This window comes from Hirundo rustica, chromosome 5 (assembly GCF_015227805.2).
Source record: "Hirundo rustica isolate bHirRus1 chromosome 5, bHirRus1.pri.v3, whole genome shotgun sequence".
NCBI lineage: Eukaryota > Metazoa > Chordata > Aves > Passeriformes > Hirundinidae > Hirundo > Hirundo rustica.
Window position 1 is genome coordinate 31,565,071 of NC_053454.1, and position 17,263 is coordinate 31,582,333.

Here is a 17,263-nt window from a genome sequence, read left to right on the forward strand (position 1 = left end):
ATATGCATGTATACTGCAATTTCCATGATATTTAAAGAACAGAACAACATAAATCAACTTGGCTGAGCGTGTCAGAATGCATGCTCAAAATATTTATTTTGGACACAATTTTTATACCACAATGCAAACCACTAATGCAAAAAAAAAAAAAAAAAAAAAAAACCACACTGAACCAAAACAAAAAATATTCCATATAGCTGGCCTGAACAAGTTGATTTAGCAAAAAGGAACTACAAGACTGCATTTCTTTGATGTCAACATATAACATACAGCTTCCTAGAATTAGCCCACATTAAAAATAAAATAAAAAAAAAAACAGTCTTAAGTTTTTTGGACTCCCAGCTTGTTCCCTGTGCCAATGTGAAGCACACACACTGCATATCTGGCACCCAGGGCACCAAAACTCCCTACTCTTTCAAGAAGTCTTTTCTTCCCTTCTAAGCACAACAGCCAAGAGGGCAGAGAGGGGGCACTTTACGCCTGTGTAACCCAGTCTAGTGCTTCGGAAAGAGCTGCCAGCATGAGAAACGCCCTTACATACTTCTTCACTGAACCTACAACTCAGTGCAGCTAGAGACTAGGTTAACACAGAGGCAAATGAAAAGAGTAGAGAAGTTCCTGATTTTATCCAGTGATGTGGAGACAAGCACTTGGCTGGGTGTTCCTCAGCTGGGGCACTGTTTGTGATGACATTTGCCACCTACATTAGATACTTTGATACACTAAAAACACTGATAAAACTCAAGGCCCAAATCAGGCTTGTTCACTTCCAGCTGAATGCCTCAAAGCACTTCAGGGCTCATACTGAAAAGGAATGAGAAAGTAACTCTCACACAAGTTTCTGTAATACCCAGAGTCAGGCTTCCTCCTGAAGGGCTGGCAGTGACAGATGGGGTCAGTACCCTAAAGGTTTGGGCATTAGGCAAAAAGAGTGGCAGAACTACCACTACCAGCCACAGAAGGCTTTCTGAAATTAAAGTGACAGCAACTGCAATGCTTTTGGATTTATTTAACGCTGCCAGCCTGCACCAGCTATGCCTCAGAGGTCCCCCTTTGTAACAGACACAACCTCTCTCTGCATCATCTGCATAAAATAACTGAGTTTATGTAAGAGATAAATATTTACCAAGACTGGGAGATTTATGAGCATGTTCATGAACATACTTTATAACTGAATACATTGAGAACAGTTCAATTTAGACATTACCTGCACTATACAGTGTTTGAAAAGACATGTTTTATCATTTGCTTGGACTCAGAAACCTAAGCCTACCTTCTTCAGTAAAACAGCTTTGTTTTCCCCAAACTTCCTAATTTATAATTTTATTCCGTTTTCCTTTGTTACACATTAGCTGCACTAATATGAACTTGCAACCAAAACTATTTTTTTTAATATTCAATTAATACACTTATTCATTAGGCTATTATGGATGAGGTGCTGCATGTCCAAATCAGAAAAAACTACTATTTTCTACAATATTTAGAGAAAGGGTACTGTAAAAGTTTCTGTGACATACATCATCCCTCCAGGAGTAAATGGAACTTCTTTCAGTAGACAAACTAGTAGTATAGCTGTTTATTCCAGACCAAGAATTATTCAACTCCGTGGGTGTTGTACAACCACTAGATGAAAGTGATGACACTGTCTCACTGAAAAGAAGACAAATTAAAGTGAAGAACACAATTATTTTCTGTATAAACATCTACCAATCAAGTAAATGGTGCTAGCAGATATTTTAAGGTAGAGTGAATACATGTTCCTATTAGTACCATTTACTGCCTTAAAGGCAATTCCTCCTACACTATCATGTTTTTGCATGTATATACATCATTGCAACTCTATGGCACTCTAAAATATGCATGTGTATGTGTGTATGTATTTGAATAATTATAGGCACATATCTATATTTCCAGCTCAAACAATTATTTTGGTTTCTCCAGGTCAGCTAGTGATCACATGAAAAATGCATGAAAGATAACATAAGCTTTCTTTAACTCTTTCACATTAGAAGCTACCACAAGAAAACTTTTGCAAAATTAAGCACAATATCTCTACAAACGTTTCAAATAGTACTGAGTTACATGTCTCTAGGCAGTGTTTTTTATGTTGCTAAATCTGGTGCACTTTAAAATTTGAGCTGCGACAACTCAAGCCCCCAAAGTTCTAGCTGGTCCCTGCCAGCTACCACCCACCCCAGGATGCATGAAAAGCAGAGGCAATTGGATCTGCAGGCCAGGCAAATCCAAACCAGTGTCATCTGGAATAAAACTTCTTGAAAGTTAACTAATCTGCAACATTGCTGAGCATGATTTCAATTTAATCATGAAGTCTGATTTCCCTTCCAGACCTAATCAGTGCCCTCTACTGCAGTCTTAAATATATATATACTCAAATCCATATCACAAGCCAGGAATAAAGTTCATGCCCTTTAAACAGCAGATAAGGTCAATTTATATCCTGCATTATATTGTGCAATAGTTATATATCTATGAGAATGACTGGAAGAATGATTAGTGAAAATTAATTCCAATCTGGAAATATCTAAATCAAAAGTGAGTTAATTATTATTTCAGAAGTACATGCATACCAGGTATAATTGTCAATGGCTTCTTGCACATTTCTTGCAAAAACTGATGGAAGAGATGCTTCAGTTTTTCCAGAGAGACACCGATTGGGGGAACCTCTGGACAGTCCCTTCCTATAAACACAGAAATATAACAGTCCATAATTTTAAATAAAGTTAATTCACATCTCCACTGCAAGGGGGGTGAGGCAGGCAGGGGAAAGGAGGAGAGGAGGAAGACAACTACTCTGTTTAGTTTTTCAATTTTTCAATCCTATCGATCAAGACAAACATTTGCTTGAAACAAACCACCTTGTTTTTAAAATAGCTTTTATTTGTCTTACTTACAAAGGTATGTTTAAAAAAAAAAAAAAAAAAAAAAAAAGTACTTTTACTTTGAGACCTGTTTTACTCCACTGGCATCCTCCTTGGATTTTGCAGTTCAAACTTTGCAAGAAGCAGACACAAATGAAGCAGCACCTCACTATTGCAACAACAGAGCAAAGGCACAAACCAGTCATTACCCATACAGCAGTTTAATGAAGGAAAGGGTTTTTTTTTTTTTCCTTTGTTGGGGGGGTGTGGTGCTTTTTGAGGTTTTTTATTTGGTTTTTTAGATGGAAACTGTTTATAATTACACAGCTGTTGACAATTACATTTTACATTTGATGCATAAAGTTGGGTCATTAATACGCTAAACCCACCTCTTCAGAACATACACAGAGGTGTGAAAAGAGTCCCTTGGAAACACAACAGATTGCTTCACCTATTTTCATGCCATAAAACCCTCACAGCAGCATAATTGCATCAGAGTACATTTGTGAATGAGTAACTATAAGAAAACAGTTCACAGTTCAAGAATTTTCTTCATTTCTTTAGACAAGAACTGTAGATTGACCCTGCAACAGTTTGCTCTGTCTTCTTTCTATCCTTTCTGATATCTACCTTGCCATTACACATATTACGAAGACACATATGTCAAAATCTAACTCCCCACTCAAATGGACCACATAACACATCCTACTGCCATGTCTTAGTTAAGAAGACACTAAAACCCTACCACAAGTTTGAACTTCTCATCAGGAGAGACCTTAAATTTTAAATTCTTGGAGGCTGGTACAACAGCAGTGGAAAGCATTTCCATGTGTTTGCACTTCATATCCTATCTCTTCCCTAGGCATCTGCTTTTGGCCAGTAAGCACCAGGAGGCTCTATGAATATTCATAAAGCCCAGTCCCATGACTTGAGTCTCATTTTGTCCTAACAGCAAGATCTATCTCCCAGGAAGTAACAGTGAGCTCGCACTCCATCTTCTACACGGAATGCTGTTTCCTCCTGTTCCTATACATCCTTCTCTGTCTAACATTCGCCATGTTATTGTTCAGGCAGCCTTATTAGGTCTTTCATTTTTTTCATAGCTGACCCTTGTTCTTAGTATTCTTCCACAACTTAACACCACCACCAAGGTTTCACACTTCACTGCTCTTTACCTGCTCAAACTGCCCTGGTCAGATTCCCATGAAATACCACTGGAGAAGGAAACCATTTATTGTTACCTTCTGTTTACTAATATCCAAGCTAAACCTCCCCTGGTACAACTTCAGGCTGTGTCCTCCTGTCTCGAAGCGAGGTGGAGCAAAGTAGAGTCTCTGCCACATTTTTCCACTGCATGCTGTTTTACTACCCCTCCTTACTCCTTGGATCACATGCCATTAGATGTGCCCGGAAATTATTGCAATAAAATAAAACGAAAGGAAAACCCCCTCCCTGCACATATACAGCATCACTTCCCCTGCGCTGGCAAGCGAACACCAGAAGCTGGAGCAGCTCCCGGTTGCTCACCGAAAGCTCCGCAGCGACGGGAATTAAACGGGAAGAACAACAACACCGCTGTCTGCCTACGCCGCGGCAGCGCCCCCGGCCCCGCCGCCACGCTCACCGGGGACCAGCAGCCCCCGGCCCCGCCGCCACGCTCACCGGGGACCAGCAGCCCCCGGCCCCGCTGCCACACTCACCGGGGACCAGCAGCCCCCGGCCCCGCTGCCACACTCACCCCAGGACGAGCAGCCCCCGGCCGCAGCCGCCCGGCGGGCCGGCGCCCCGCACCCTGCGCATGGGGGCGCGGCGGGCGCCCCTCGCACCGCCCCGGCGGCGGCAGCGCGGCGAGCCCCGGCCCGCTCACACCGCCCGCGGGTTCTCCGCGCCGTGCCACGCCCCGCGGCAAGGCCTCGCACCCCTCCGAGCCTCTCCCTAAAATGCTAAAGCCTCCGCCTGGGCGGGAGCGGTGCAATCTCCCCATCTCTCGCCTCGCAACAGCCAAAGAACGCCGAGCTTGGTCTTTCTGACCGGAGGAGGTTTCCCTCGCCTTAGCAGATGGACAGAGGTTATGTGATGCGGGCCAACTACGTAAAGCTTTTTCCTTGTTGAGTCCTCCTCCGAAGTATCCCTGTGCACGTCACCGATCTTCCTCAGCACGGGTGCCAGGGCAGAGCACAGACTGTCAGCTGCAGATTTACACTAGCACCAGTAATCCACTAGCTCTATTCATCTCTAGCTCCAGGACATAAAAACTCTGGCATCTACATATTTTGCAGAAAGCCTCTCTTAAAGGAGGAAGCAGATCTGCTCATAAGCAAGAAGAAATTACAAGAAAGAGAAAATAAAAGAAAAAGGTAACATTAAATATGCTGAAAACTAGGACTGAAAAAGCAAGGCATATGAAGCCTCACCTTACACAAAAACAAACATCAGCATTTAATTTACATTTAAAGTTTCATAACCAAACAAAATATTACTCACTAAGAAAGGTGTATAGGAAATGCCCAGCATTTCTGCTGTGATATATATATATATATATATATATATATATAAACCTGTTTGGTAAGTAAAGTTCTGCATTCTTCAAAGCCCTATTTACTGTGTCAGTAAATCATTAAGAAACTGTATGTGGGCTTTCCTTGTCCTTAACAATCACTCGTCTATAGGAGCAGGCTTGTCCAACATGTCAGACACACACACACACACACACACTCACTAATAGTCCTTTGTCAAGAAAAACTTATCCAAGCAAATGAAATCTAGAATAACAAGTTATGTCCTAGTTAAGAAAATAAAATTTTAACCTCCCACCTTCTCCTACATTTCCTCAGTGCAGAGACTAAGAGCAAGAGTTAAATTCTGTGCAACCCTTTTGGAAGGCTTTTTTGTCATTGCAACAAGATTCAGCCACTGGTCACCCCCACACCTTACCACCACAAAACCCCACAATATCATTTGCATTTCTCTAAACCAAGACCTTTCTTCCTTTCCAACCAAGACAATTATATGGATAAATAATTGTGAAGGGGTATATTATTAGTATTTATACTATTTCCATCACTCTAATTTGGAACTGGAGAGAACTATCAAAGGACATGCCAAAAGGCATTCAACCAGAGGAGTTTAGAAAAGTCAGTTAACAGAGAAAAATGCTAACTTTATTATCTGTCATAAATGCCATGAGACCTCTGTAATAGATGATTCAAAGTCTATTTTGGACCCACAGCCCTTGATAGAAAATATTTATTATTCATTGCTCCCTTGCCAACAATGTATAATATCCCAATCTCTAATAAAGTGGTTGCCTTGTTGTCTGAAAAAATTAATTTTCTCAGATTTCACATCTTTACATGTTCTTTACTATTTTGGAAATATTTGTTACAAACATAAACATACTAACCACATCAGGCTTTCATAACAAGACATGTCTTCTCTTTTAAGCTACCATTTACAGCTGGGGCAGTTAAACCCCGAGAAAAAGAGGGCTCAGGGGGGACTTTATTGACTCTACAACTACCTGAAAGGAGTTTGTAGCCAGGTAGGGATTGTTCTCTCCTCCCAAGATGCAAGTGGCAAGATGAGCAGAAATAGCCTCAAGTTGTGCCTGGATATTAGGAAATATTCTTCACTGAAAGGGTGGCCAAGCATTACAATAGGCTTCCTGAGAAAGTGGTGGAATCACCAGCCCTGGAAATGTAGGTGTGGCACTTGGGGACATGGTTTAATGGTGAACACATCAGTGCTGGTTTAATGGTTGGATTTAATGATTCAGAGGTCTTTTCCAACCTTAATGATTCACAGAATCACAAAATCATTCGGTTAGAAGAGACCTCCAAGATCATGAAGTCCAACCCAACCCTAACCTCAACTAAACCATGGCATCGAGTGCCACATCTAGTCTTTTCTTAAACACATTCAGAGATGGTGAATCCACCACCTCCCCAGGTAGACCATTCCAATACTTTATTACCCTTTCTGTAAAAAACTTTTTCCTAATATCCAGCCTGTATTTCCCTTGGTGCAGCTTGGCACTGTGCCCTCTCGTCATTTCAGTTGCTGCCTAGAGAAAGAGACCAACGCCCAGCTGTCTACAACCACCTTTCAGGAAGTTGTAGAGAGTGGTGTGGTCACCTCTGAGTCGCCTTTTCTCCAGGCTAAACAACCCCAGCTCCCTCAGTCGTTCTTCATACGGCTTGTATTCCAAGCCCCTCACCAGCCTCGTTGCCCTCCTCTGGACACGCTCAAGCATCTCAACGTCCTTCCTAAACTGAGGGGTCAGAACTGGACACAATACTCAAGGTGTGGCCTCACCAGTGCAGAGTACAGGGGAAGAATGACCTCCCTGCTCCTGCTGGCCACACCATTCCTGATCCAGGCCAGGATGCCACTGGCCCTCTTGGCCACCTGGGCACACTGCTGGCTCATGTTCATTTGGTAATTGACCGGAACCCCCAGGTCTCTTTCTGGCTGGGCACTGTGCAGCCACATCCTCAGGCTATAGCATTGCAGGGGGTTATTGGTGGCCAAAATGCAGGACTCAGCACTTGTACTTATTAAACTTCTTTATTCGCTTTGTTCATTTCACTCATATTCTCACTTTCTGATTGTTTGTCTATCCCACACTTGGTTTGTAAAACCAAGAGATTATTATTTGTATGTAGCTTAAAAAAAAAAAAAAAAAAAAAAAAATCAAAGTATAAGCTCTCTCTAAAATAAATGTGGAAATAAATCTGTGGGAAAAAACAGATTTTGAAGTCACACCAACTTTTCTTAAACTGTTCTGGGACAATTACCATGGAAGTCTATTTCTTACTCTTCTTTGAAGTGACATAGTAAACAGAAGCCATAACTCCACAAATCCAGCTTGCTCAAATATTCCTCAGGGTCGCTCTCAACACAGCACCCACCTTGTCACTTTTCTTGGAAGTGAATAGACACTCCTGGTCAGTATCTTTTTCACTGAGCAGAATGTACAAACTTTGCTGCAAACAACACTGAAAAACTGTCACAGCACAAAATGGGCCTTCCACACGTTCACCAGCTAATGCTGCTCCATCTTTGGAGCAATCAAGAAAGACATGACATGATTAGTTTCCACATCAATGATGTACAACATTCTAGGCATGCATCAATGTATTTTAGTTGAATATTTATACCACAGAAAATAATAAATTCATAAGAAATACACACATTCTTTTTCCTCTAGGTCAGATAGTCATCTGTCCAGCTTGGTTGCTGTCAGCCATGGTAAGCTGTCCCTCCATTGCTTGACAAAACACATCTTTTTCAAGATTGAGAGGATGTTTAGGAAGAGCATTTTCACTCTTGTAACAACTTCAGAGACCACAAACTTCCTGGTATTACAGACAGTATTAAATATCATTGGCAGATCCCAGAGGAGGTCGTACTATCTGAAGACTGCTGTAACAACTGTACCAGGGCTGAGCATTCCCTCACTTGGCTGATACACCAGCACCAAATTCTTCCTTCAGGAGTCTGGACCTTTTATGAGACATATCCAGTGACTTTTACAGCTCATGAAAGCAGTCAGTTTGGCTTAGCATTTAATCACTCATTGCAGCAATATAAAGAAAATCCATCTAGATGACAACAATGCCTGTCCCTGCTTACAATCCCTATGCCTCAGCTTTCTCAAAGTCAGGTTCATTGTGGCATAACTTGAAATAGCATCCCTGGAATAGTTTAACTGAGGTAACTCCAGAAGGTGCATGTAAATAAAACAGAATAATGAGAAATGTAACAGAACATTCATCTAACTTTCTGCAGAAAATTATTTTAAGGCAGCAATAATATGTTTGGCTTGTTTGTTTAGAAATTACATGGCTTATTAAGGAGAAGGAAAAAGAAAACCTGCTTTGAAAGGTAATATAGTAAATGCTGACCTTCTAACTTCCAGCAACACATCTTTGTCATTACTGTTACTGAACATGCCAGAGGCTTGACAGCTAGCAAAAAGACACTCCAAAAATTATAGCACGTCTCCGTTGGTGTCACTCCAGGTTTGGAGATAATTTTCATTTTGCTCTCATCTCTGTTAATGAGCGCTGCCAGAAGTGTTTCAGTGCTTTCAGTCATCTGGTTGTTGGTCAATGAATGAAGTACTGACTATATCTGAAGCATGAAAATACAAATCTTTATCAGAGTTTTTCCACTGATAGTGTTTAATCATACCACCTGATTGTCCCTTTCCTTTTACAAAAATGTCACTTACTGTCTTTGAAGCTATGTATGGGTTACTGATGCTTTTACGATCAAACTACCTTGGGAGCATTCATACAGTTGAACTCTTGGTGAGTTTTTCAGGTCACTATCTTTTTGATCTGACCAAATTACCATAATTTGCCACAATGCAAATTTTCTTCATACATTGCTAAAATTCTATTCATAAATAAACATAAAAGCCTCACTTGGTTCAAAAAGTAGGTAGCACTAGAATGAAAGCATGAAGGTTTCTCTGTGCTTGCCTGCACCACCATCTACAGTTTGTCATTCCTCTGTGGCAGCCTCCTGCACAGAGTGCTCACTAGGTGCACTCAAAATCACCTCTTCTACCCAAGACCTGCTTCCCCTTAGGGTCAAGGTCTTCAATTGTTATTGCATCTGGAGAGAAGAAAAATAATAAAGAAGTGAATGTAATTATTTTCTTAAATCACTAACACTAAAAGCAGGACATCATTTTTAATACGCTCAATCTGTGTGCATACAACACGGCATCTCAGGCAGCTATTTGCAGTATATACACTTAAGTGCAATGCCTCCTATTAGACATTTTCATATTGAATCCTGAGACAGATTTAAGGCTTTTCCAACCATGATCTGTGTTGAGTTCTGTTCCTATCTTAATAAAACAAAGAATAAACTGCTCCAATTTTAAAAACAGGTGTATTTGTATAAAGTAATTTTAGAGGCTTTATAATTTTGAAATGCATTCAAGATGGCATGAGCTTGAAAAGTATTATATATATAATTTTAAACCTATTTGTAATTTTGATTCAGTGTAAAAATGTAACTGAAAGTATAATTCTTGGTTATAGGAAATATAAACAATTTCTGAGTGCAAGATACTATAGAAGTAAATCTGACTTTTTAATATAGATTATAATTCAACATTGAGAAAAATACTATCATCTTAATTAACTTCAATAATAAAGAATGCTAATTAGTGTCTTAGAGAAGGCGTTTTATTTCTTTGGATCTGATAGGAGGCATTTACTGCTGCAGGATCAAGTGTCTGAACAGACAGGGAGAGAGAAGCGTCCTAACAAAACACTTGGAAGTGATCCACAAGACTTTCCCTGGGTATTCTTTTTATGTAAATTTAGAAACCCAGTAATTTTTTTTTTTTTTTTTTAATCAGACTTCTTTCAGCAGCATAACATCACAGAGATTGGAACATGTTTTCCCTCTGTTCGTTGATCTATGAAGAAAATTGCACATATAATGAATCACTGAGAACAGGTGCAGAACTTTATCCTCTCTGAATTAAAAAAAAAAAAAAAAATTAAAAAAAATCTGAAATGTGTGGCAACAGTTCTATAGGACAGAGTGAAGGAATGCAATTTTGGGGAAACCTTAGTCTGCATATGCTCAGGCATACTAAATACTTTTCTCCTTCCTCTGTAACCACAAACACCCCTGGCTTGAGATGTCAAGATACATCATCATATTGCAAAAATATGATGTAGCCAAACAGATTTGAGGACCTGAAAGTTTTCCTCTATTCTTGCCATAGTGTGACTTCCATGGTAGTGTACTAGAAGAAAGGCACTACTGAAAAACAAATAACAGCCCTTTATTTATCCCACAACTCCTTTCCTAAAAACCAGAGAGAGAGAGAGAGAGAGAAATAAAATGCAAATAAAAAATTAAGCAAATGTGCAATATTCCTTTGGCCAGTTCAGGTCAGCTCTCCTGGCCATTCTCCCTCACAGCTTCTTGTGCACTTCCTCCCTGGCAGAGCCTGGGACACTGAAAAGTCTTTGACTTGAAGTAAGCACTGCTTGGCAACAACCAAACATTGGTGTGTTATCAACATCATTCTCATACTGAATCCAAAACACAGCATCTACTCAGGAAACAGAAGTCATCACAGTAAGGATGTAAAAACTATCATATGCCAGCTTGTGAACATTATGAACATATGTTTTCAAGTGAAGGACTCAGCACAGAAATCCCCATACTTGTTATCCATATAGTGTAGATACATGCACAAGTACACATTCACACCACCTTGAAACTTTTCCAACAAGACCATAGCAACAGTGAGAAAAGACTGATTGATTCAGTCCCACGTATTTTGTGAGAAAAGAAATCTCTAACTCCTTTAGTATTTGACAAAACTGACAGGAATGATCTCACCACTGAAAAGATCACAATTTTTCACCAAACTACTGCGGTATTCAAGAATCCTCTTCCTTACCAAAAATATTGATGAAGAAAAGAAAATGCCCATTATGGGCACAAATCTTAACTAAAAGTGTGACCCCCATGAACAATGCATGCTGAACTCTACATTAACAAACAATTAAAAAGAAATAGTCTCCTAACTCACAAAATTTTAGAGGAGTTTGTGACAGTTAAGAGTAACAACATAGACTGAGAGCCCTTCCTATTCTTCTCATGGTTGACTTAATAATCCTGTTTATTGAGCACTGGATCAGAAATAAAGTGCCTGGTTGTTAGTTTCCTGGTTCTTAGTTTCCAACAAACAACATAAACCCTCTGCATCTAAGAACAATTAAAGGATTTACAGCTAAAATGAGATCCTTTGGGTTTAGGGGCTTAATGGTTGCTTTCTTTTTTTTACATTCATTCTTTAGTTAATTAGCTTGTACTGTATCTAGCTCTTGGACCCCCAGCATAAGAAGGATGTCAGCCTCTTGGAGCAATCCCAGAGGAAGGCCATGAAGATGATCGGAGAGCTGGAACATCTCTCCTATGAGGACAGGCTGAGAGTGCAGGGATTGTTCAGCCTGGAGAAGAGAAGGGGAGACCTTAGAGAAAGCTTATATTATCTAAAGGGGGCCTGCAGGACAGCTGGAGAGGGACTTTTCACAAAGACATGTCCTACCACGGTAGGACAAGGGAGAAAGGGTTTAAACTAAAGGAGGGCAAGTTTAGGCAAGATACCAGGAAGAAATTATTTACTCTGAGGATGGTAAGGCACTGGAAGAGGTTGCCCAGAGAAGTTGTGGATCCCTGGATATGTTCAAGGCCAAGCTGGACAGGGCTTTGAGCAATGTGGTCTAGCAAAAGGTGTCCCTGACCATGGCAGGGGGTTTGGAACTAGATGATCTTGCAACTCAAACCATTGTTGGAAGTCCATAACATTTTCCAAAACCTGAGTTTTATATACAATATTACTAAATGTTAGTAATTATTTTTAGTTGCATCTATCTAGAGAGTATAGATGAATGTGTAGTACCATGTGAAATTAAAATTTACTTCTGAATTCTTGTACACTTAACTGCAATGAAGAAGTAGACTGTGACAAACCACCACATTACAATATTTACTCTTTTAGATCAGTACAATAAGGAAAGTGACCAGCTTAGTAACACTACAATGCCCTTTCTAGGTTAGTATGCATTACAGTGTGAAGAGATCTACTGCTTTTAGTGGGTAAAACAGGAGACAGGGAATCAGCATTTCCACCCTCTACTGCAGCTCATCAGGTTACTTACATCCACATTTTCAAAGGTAGTAATTTTGAAACCCAAAGCTTGAGCCTCAAGAAATTAAAGGTGACAAAAGATCATGATATTTGTACATCACAGATAAAACTACACTTCTCATACCAAGTTTGCAAACATTTTTTTCCACATGTCAGAACCATTCTGAAAATAGGGAGCAGTAAAATTAGTTTCTACAAAATATTACCCACCCCTAAACAACATAACTTAAGCTTTGCCCTATTTATCTTTAGACTAGGTAGGGGTTGTTTTCTTGCCTACCCATCGCAATGTTAGGCTAGCAGTAATAATGTTTCTTTAAAAAGGAATCTATGTATCTTGGTACATTAACATATTGCTGTAAGTGTAGCATAGGGCATCTTCTTATCCTCTCAAGGAATGTCATGGTCTTTTATATAAGCAGAATATATTTTCTTTCAAATAAGAGTAAAAAACTTTTTTTTTTCTCTCCATTATGAAGAAAAAGATTTATTCATTATAAATCCTCCTTCAATTTGGTTAAAAGAACATGAAACTGCTATGTAAATAAGCAGTAAATGTAAAATCTCACAAAGTCCTGCCATAGTTTAGCCCTACACACTATTAGGAAAACTTGTTGGTAGTTCCGAAAATCAGAAAATTTAGTATATCTGGGAAAGATAGAAAGAAATTAGTGCCAGATTTTCACTGTTTTGCACTCTCCATTACTGTCATTGTTACCAACTTGTCCATACTTAAGAAAAGAAATACTAAGGCAAAATGGATACTTTCCTTTATTAACCAATTACTCACAGTAATCATAGTTAGATTGCTATTAATGAAAATACACAGACCATTGATGTCTTTTAAGTCATTTTAAACAGCAATAAAACTTGTCATGAAGGAACTTTATTTAGGTAACCAAAAGCTTCCTGTGTATAACTATCAATAATATATTATCATATTCTGTAACTCACAAATTCTAATCTCAACTCTAAGCAAGGAATACTACAGTTTTCAATATTTAATTAAGATGCTTCTTCTCAAAGCTTAAGTGCAACCATCTAATTAAAAAAATGCTAATGTGGAGGTATAGACTTTCCTTGTTGAAAAGATATATCTTATTCCTTCTTCTACCCCTTTCTGGTTTGGTTTTGGTTTTTTGAAGACAGACAATACCTTATCAGTATAATCTTTACTGCTATGAATAAAATATTTGAAATGCCACCATGCATACAAAAGTATAAGTTAGGGATAATTAGGTGATATCAATTAGAAGTCCTTCAACAGCAAGTCAAAATGAGTATTTTGCTGGACACAATCAGTTTTAAAATGATAGGGTTTATTCTTCATCCCAACAATCCCAAGTTTGTTTAAAGAGTGAATTCCATTCTTTAATTTTTTTTTTTTTTAATTATAAAAGTTATAGACATTTTACTTGGCTTTATTTTGGTACTGAAAAAGAAGCAGCTAGAGGGAAGTTACAGGGACATAACACTGATTTGTTCTGGTATTATTTATATAAAGCAACAAACATCTTATAAACAGAACTCTGTTACTACACATAAAACCAGATTAACCTCCCTATTCACAAAAGGCTACTATTTTACACAAATACAGTAAAAGTTTAAGCCTGGAAGAGTTTACAACATATTCTAAAACAAAATAAAAACCTCTAGATTGGAGTAGAGGGAAATAAAAGAAGTACATCACGGAGGGTTTGTGCTCCTACTTTAAATATTATGCTACATGGAAACCAAACTTAAAGCAGAGATTCCAAAATCCATCTGAAAATTTAAGTGTACTAAAAGATATTTCAGTCGTAAAGACTTAAAAACTTAAATCTACATTCATTCCTATCAACACTTAACAAAACATAGTTGTTCTTCTGATTGTCAATAATAAAAATTAACAGTTTACAAACATTAACAAAATTAACAGAAGCAGCTATTATAGATGCTAATGAAATACAGTAGATTCCCTTTTTTTTTTTTTTTTTTTTTGTAACACTAGGAAGAATTCCACCAATACAGTAATGCAACTGTTGCTCACTTTTATAAGGTCTTCTGTTTTAAATACGCTAAGAAACCACTTCAGTACACCTTTGTTGTAGCAAAATAACACCAGATGGAAGCACGCATATTTAACAGCCTTCTTTTATCTGCAGCAAACCCTAAACGTTTCAAGATGACACTTGAAAATGAAACATAGAAGCATCCAAACATGTTACTGACACTTTGAAATATCACTAGGCAGTGACTGAAATGTCTGCTTTGATGCGCAGTAGCAACTTCGGGACAGAACTTGATACAACTCACACACCTACGTGAGGGACCTTTACAATACCTACTCAAGGTCACCATCTCCTGCGCGCCCTCTGCACCTCGGCTTCTCTCCCGGAGCATCCCGAGGTGGGGACGGGACAATTTTCCTCCGGCCGTGCGGGGCCGGGCTCTGACTGCCGTCCCTTTCCACGCGGAACCCCGAGCTTTTCCAGCTCTTCGCTCCTTACGGCGCCGCACACAGCCCGGTGCGAGCCCTCGTTCCTGCTCGTCAAGGTGCGCTTCCCTGCCTCTGGCATACCGCCGGGGGAAGGAAAACCCTGCCCACGGAGATGTTCGGTACCTCTCAGGACACCCAGAGGCAGGAAAAGCCGGGTGGAAGGAGTGAGGGGTGCACACCTCCCCCGTACCCCCAGGTCTGCGGGGCGCTCACTCACGCGGGACTCCGTGGGATGCCGGCCGCCTCGTCGCCCTCGGCGCTCTCGTCGCCCTCGGCCGCCGCCTCCTCCCCGATGTCGGGCAGGGTGATGATCAGCCTTTCGGCCGCCGCCCTCTCTTCGGGCTCCTCGTCGGCGGCGCTGGACGCCGGGAGCAGGGTGAGGCCGCCCCCGGCCTCAGCGGGGCCGCCGCCGGACGGGGGTCGCGGGCTGGGGGCCGGCAGGGCGCGGCGCAGCCTGGAGAGGAGAGCGCCGGCCCCCAGAGCCGCCACCTTCATGGCAGCGTGGGGCGGGAGCGCCTGCCAGGCACCGCTAGCCCTGTCGAGGGGCCGGCGGCCTCCGGCGAGAGCTGCCCGCTGCCTGCGGCCCGGCAGGCGTTGCTAAGAGAAACAAACCCCGGCGGGCACGCAGCGCCCTGGGCGGCGGGCACCGCGCCGGCGGAAGGCCCCAGAGCAGCCCCGATCAGCCTGCGCACCCGCGGGGCGACGGGCAGCAACCTGCTGAGGCCGGCCAGCCGGGCAAACAAAGCGTGGGATTTCCCCTCCAGTTAGAACCCCATCTAATATTAAGCGGCACAAATCGAAGCCCACCTGCCGGGGCAGCAGGGCCCTCTTCACACATCTGTGCATAGGAAGAAGGGCTTAACAGAAATGGGGAGTGAGGGCGACCGAACCCAGCATATCTTCATCACTGTGCCAGGCAGATGCAGAAAAGAGATGTGTGGAAGCAGCAGCTCGTGCTTTTAAAGGCGCTCCCAACCACCCTAGGCGGTTTGGGGAGCAGTAGAGGGTGTCAGTGGCACAAGCCAAACAGCTGAGGGCAAACGAGTGGGGAATAATTAACTCTGCCCTAGCTTTCCAACATTGGGTTGTCTGCCTGGGTGAAGAGAAATGTGACCACACCAGCAGCTGTTTGGGAACTGTGATGCTTGGAATTATGGACAAGGCAAACATTGTGCCAGCTCAGAACACGACAGGTCGTGTGGCCCTTGGAATGCCCAAAAGAACAGCACAGGCTGAAGGTTAAACCAGCTGCTTTATACGTATGATCCCCAGGCTCATCAAGCAACTAGTTGTACTATCAATTTCAAGTTGGCAGCTGCTGGTCCACAACAACCAAGGGTACAAAGTGAGGAATTTTATCCCTGCCTTGTCTTCCTAGCACATCAGGGAGTGCAATGAGCTGGCAGTGAGAGCACACAGAACACCAAGTAGAGGACTGAGATTTGAAACTGAGATATTCCTGGCCATTTTCTTACAAACTGGAATAAATGTGTTCTGACAAAACCTTATGGAAAAGGTGCACTTAAATCTAAAAGCAGCACAATCTGAATTTATTCCTACCGTGGTAAAAAAGCCCTGACTGAGCCACAGTGAAAGTAGCATAATTGAGCTCATTGTTGGGTAGTATATTTATCTCAGCTATATATATGATCACTGTAACTTGTTCCTTACTCCCTGTGTCCTGGTTCTAGCCAGGACAGGATTAGTAGCAAGTAGCAAGGAGGGGCATAGCTAGGACCTTGAGGTTATTCTATATCACCTCACATCAAGCACAAGGGGCAAGGGTCCTTTCTAGTCATATTCCATGTGGTAAGAACTCACATGTGAATTGATCACCTCCCTTGTACATGTTGTTATTAATATTATTCATGTTACGGTTTGGTTTTTGTTTCATTGCTTTTTCAAGTAATTTTTCCTTATCTCAACCCATGATCTTTACCTTTTGTGCCTCCAGTTCTGCTCTCCAGTTCTGCTCTGCCAGGGGGAGGGAGGAATGGTTCTATCCCCCAGTTTAGTGGTTCCAAACCATGTGTGGCAGCACATGGTTTAGAAACACCAAACTGGGGAATACTATTCCTAAACCATGACACCCTCTCATTCAAGATCTTCAGAAGCAGTCAGGTTCCACTCCAAATCTCCAGACTTGAGAATTCTGCCTCACTCAAGTCCTTTACATAGTCTGCTTTCAATACAAATGGCTCCTCTTTA

At 41.3% G+C, this 17,263-nt stretch overlaps 1 protein-coding gene across 2 annotated transcripts in view; it reads right to left on the minus strand.

The window, feature by feature from the left end:
• The window catches only part of FAM149A (family with sequence similarity 149 member A), a 28,724-nt gene extending 13,353 nt beyond the window's left edge, over positions 1-15,371 (minus strand). The window contains exons 1-3 of one of the 2 annotated variants that reach the window (XM_040064109.2): positions 15,273-15,371; positions 2,589-2,699; positions 1,518-1,650 (exon numbers count right to left, since the gene is read on the minus strand). Coding sequence is in view for 1 of the 2 variants with exons in the window: in XM_040064108.2 (XP_039920042.1) it covers positions 1,518-1,650; positions 2,589-2,699; positions 4,618-4,679 (306 nt within the window). In the remaining variant the exon portion in view is untranslated. Of the gene's footprint in view, positions 1-1,517; positions 1,651-2,588; positions 2,700-4,617; positions 4,680-15,272 lie in introns of those variants that run through there. The other variant, XM_040064108.2, reaches the window with a different exon arrangement.
• Between the last annotated feature and the right edge of the window lie 1,892 nt (positions 15,372-17,263).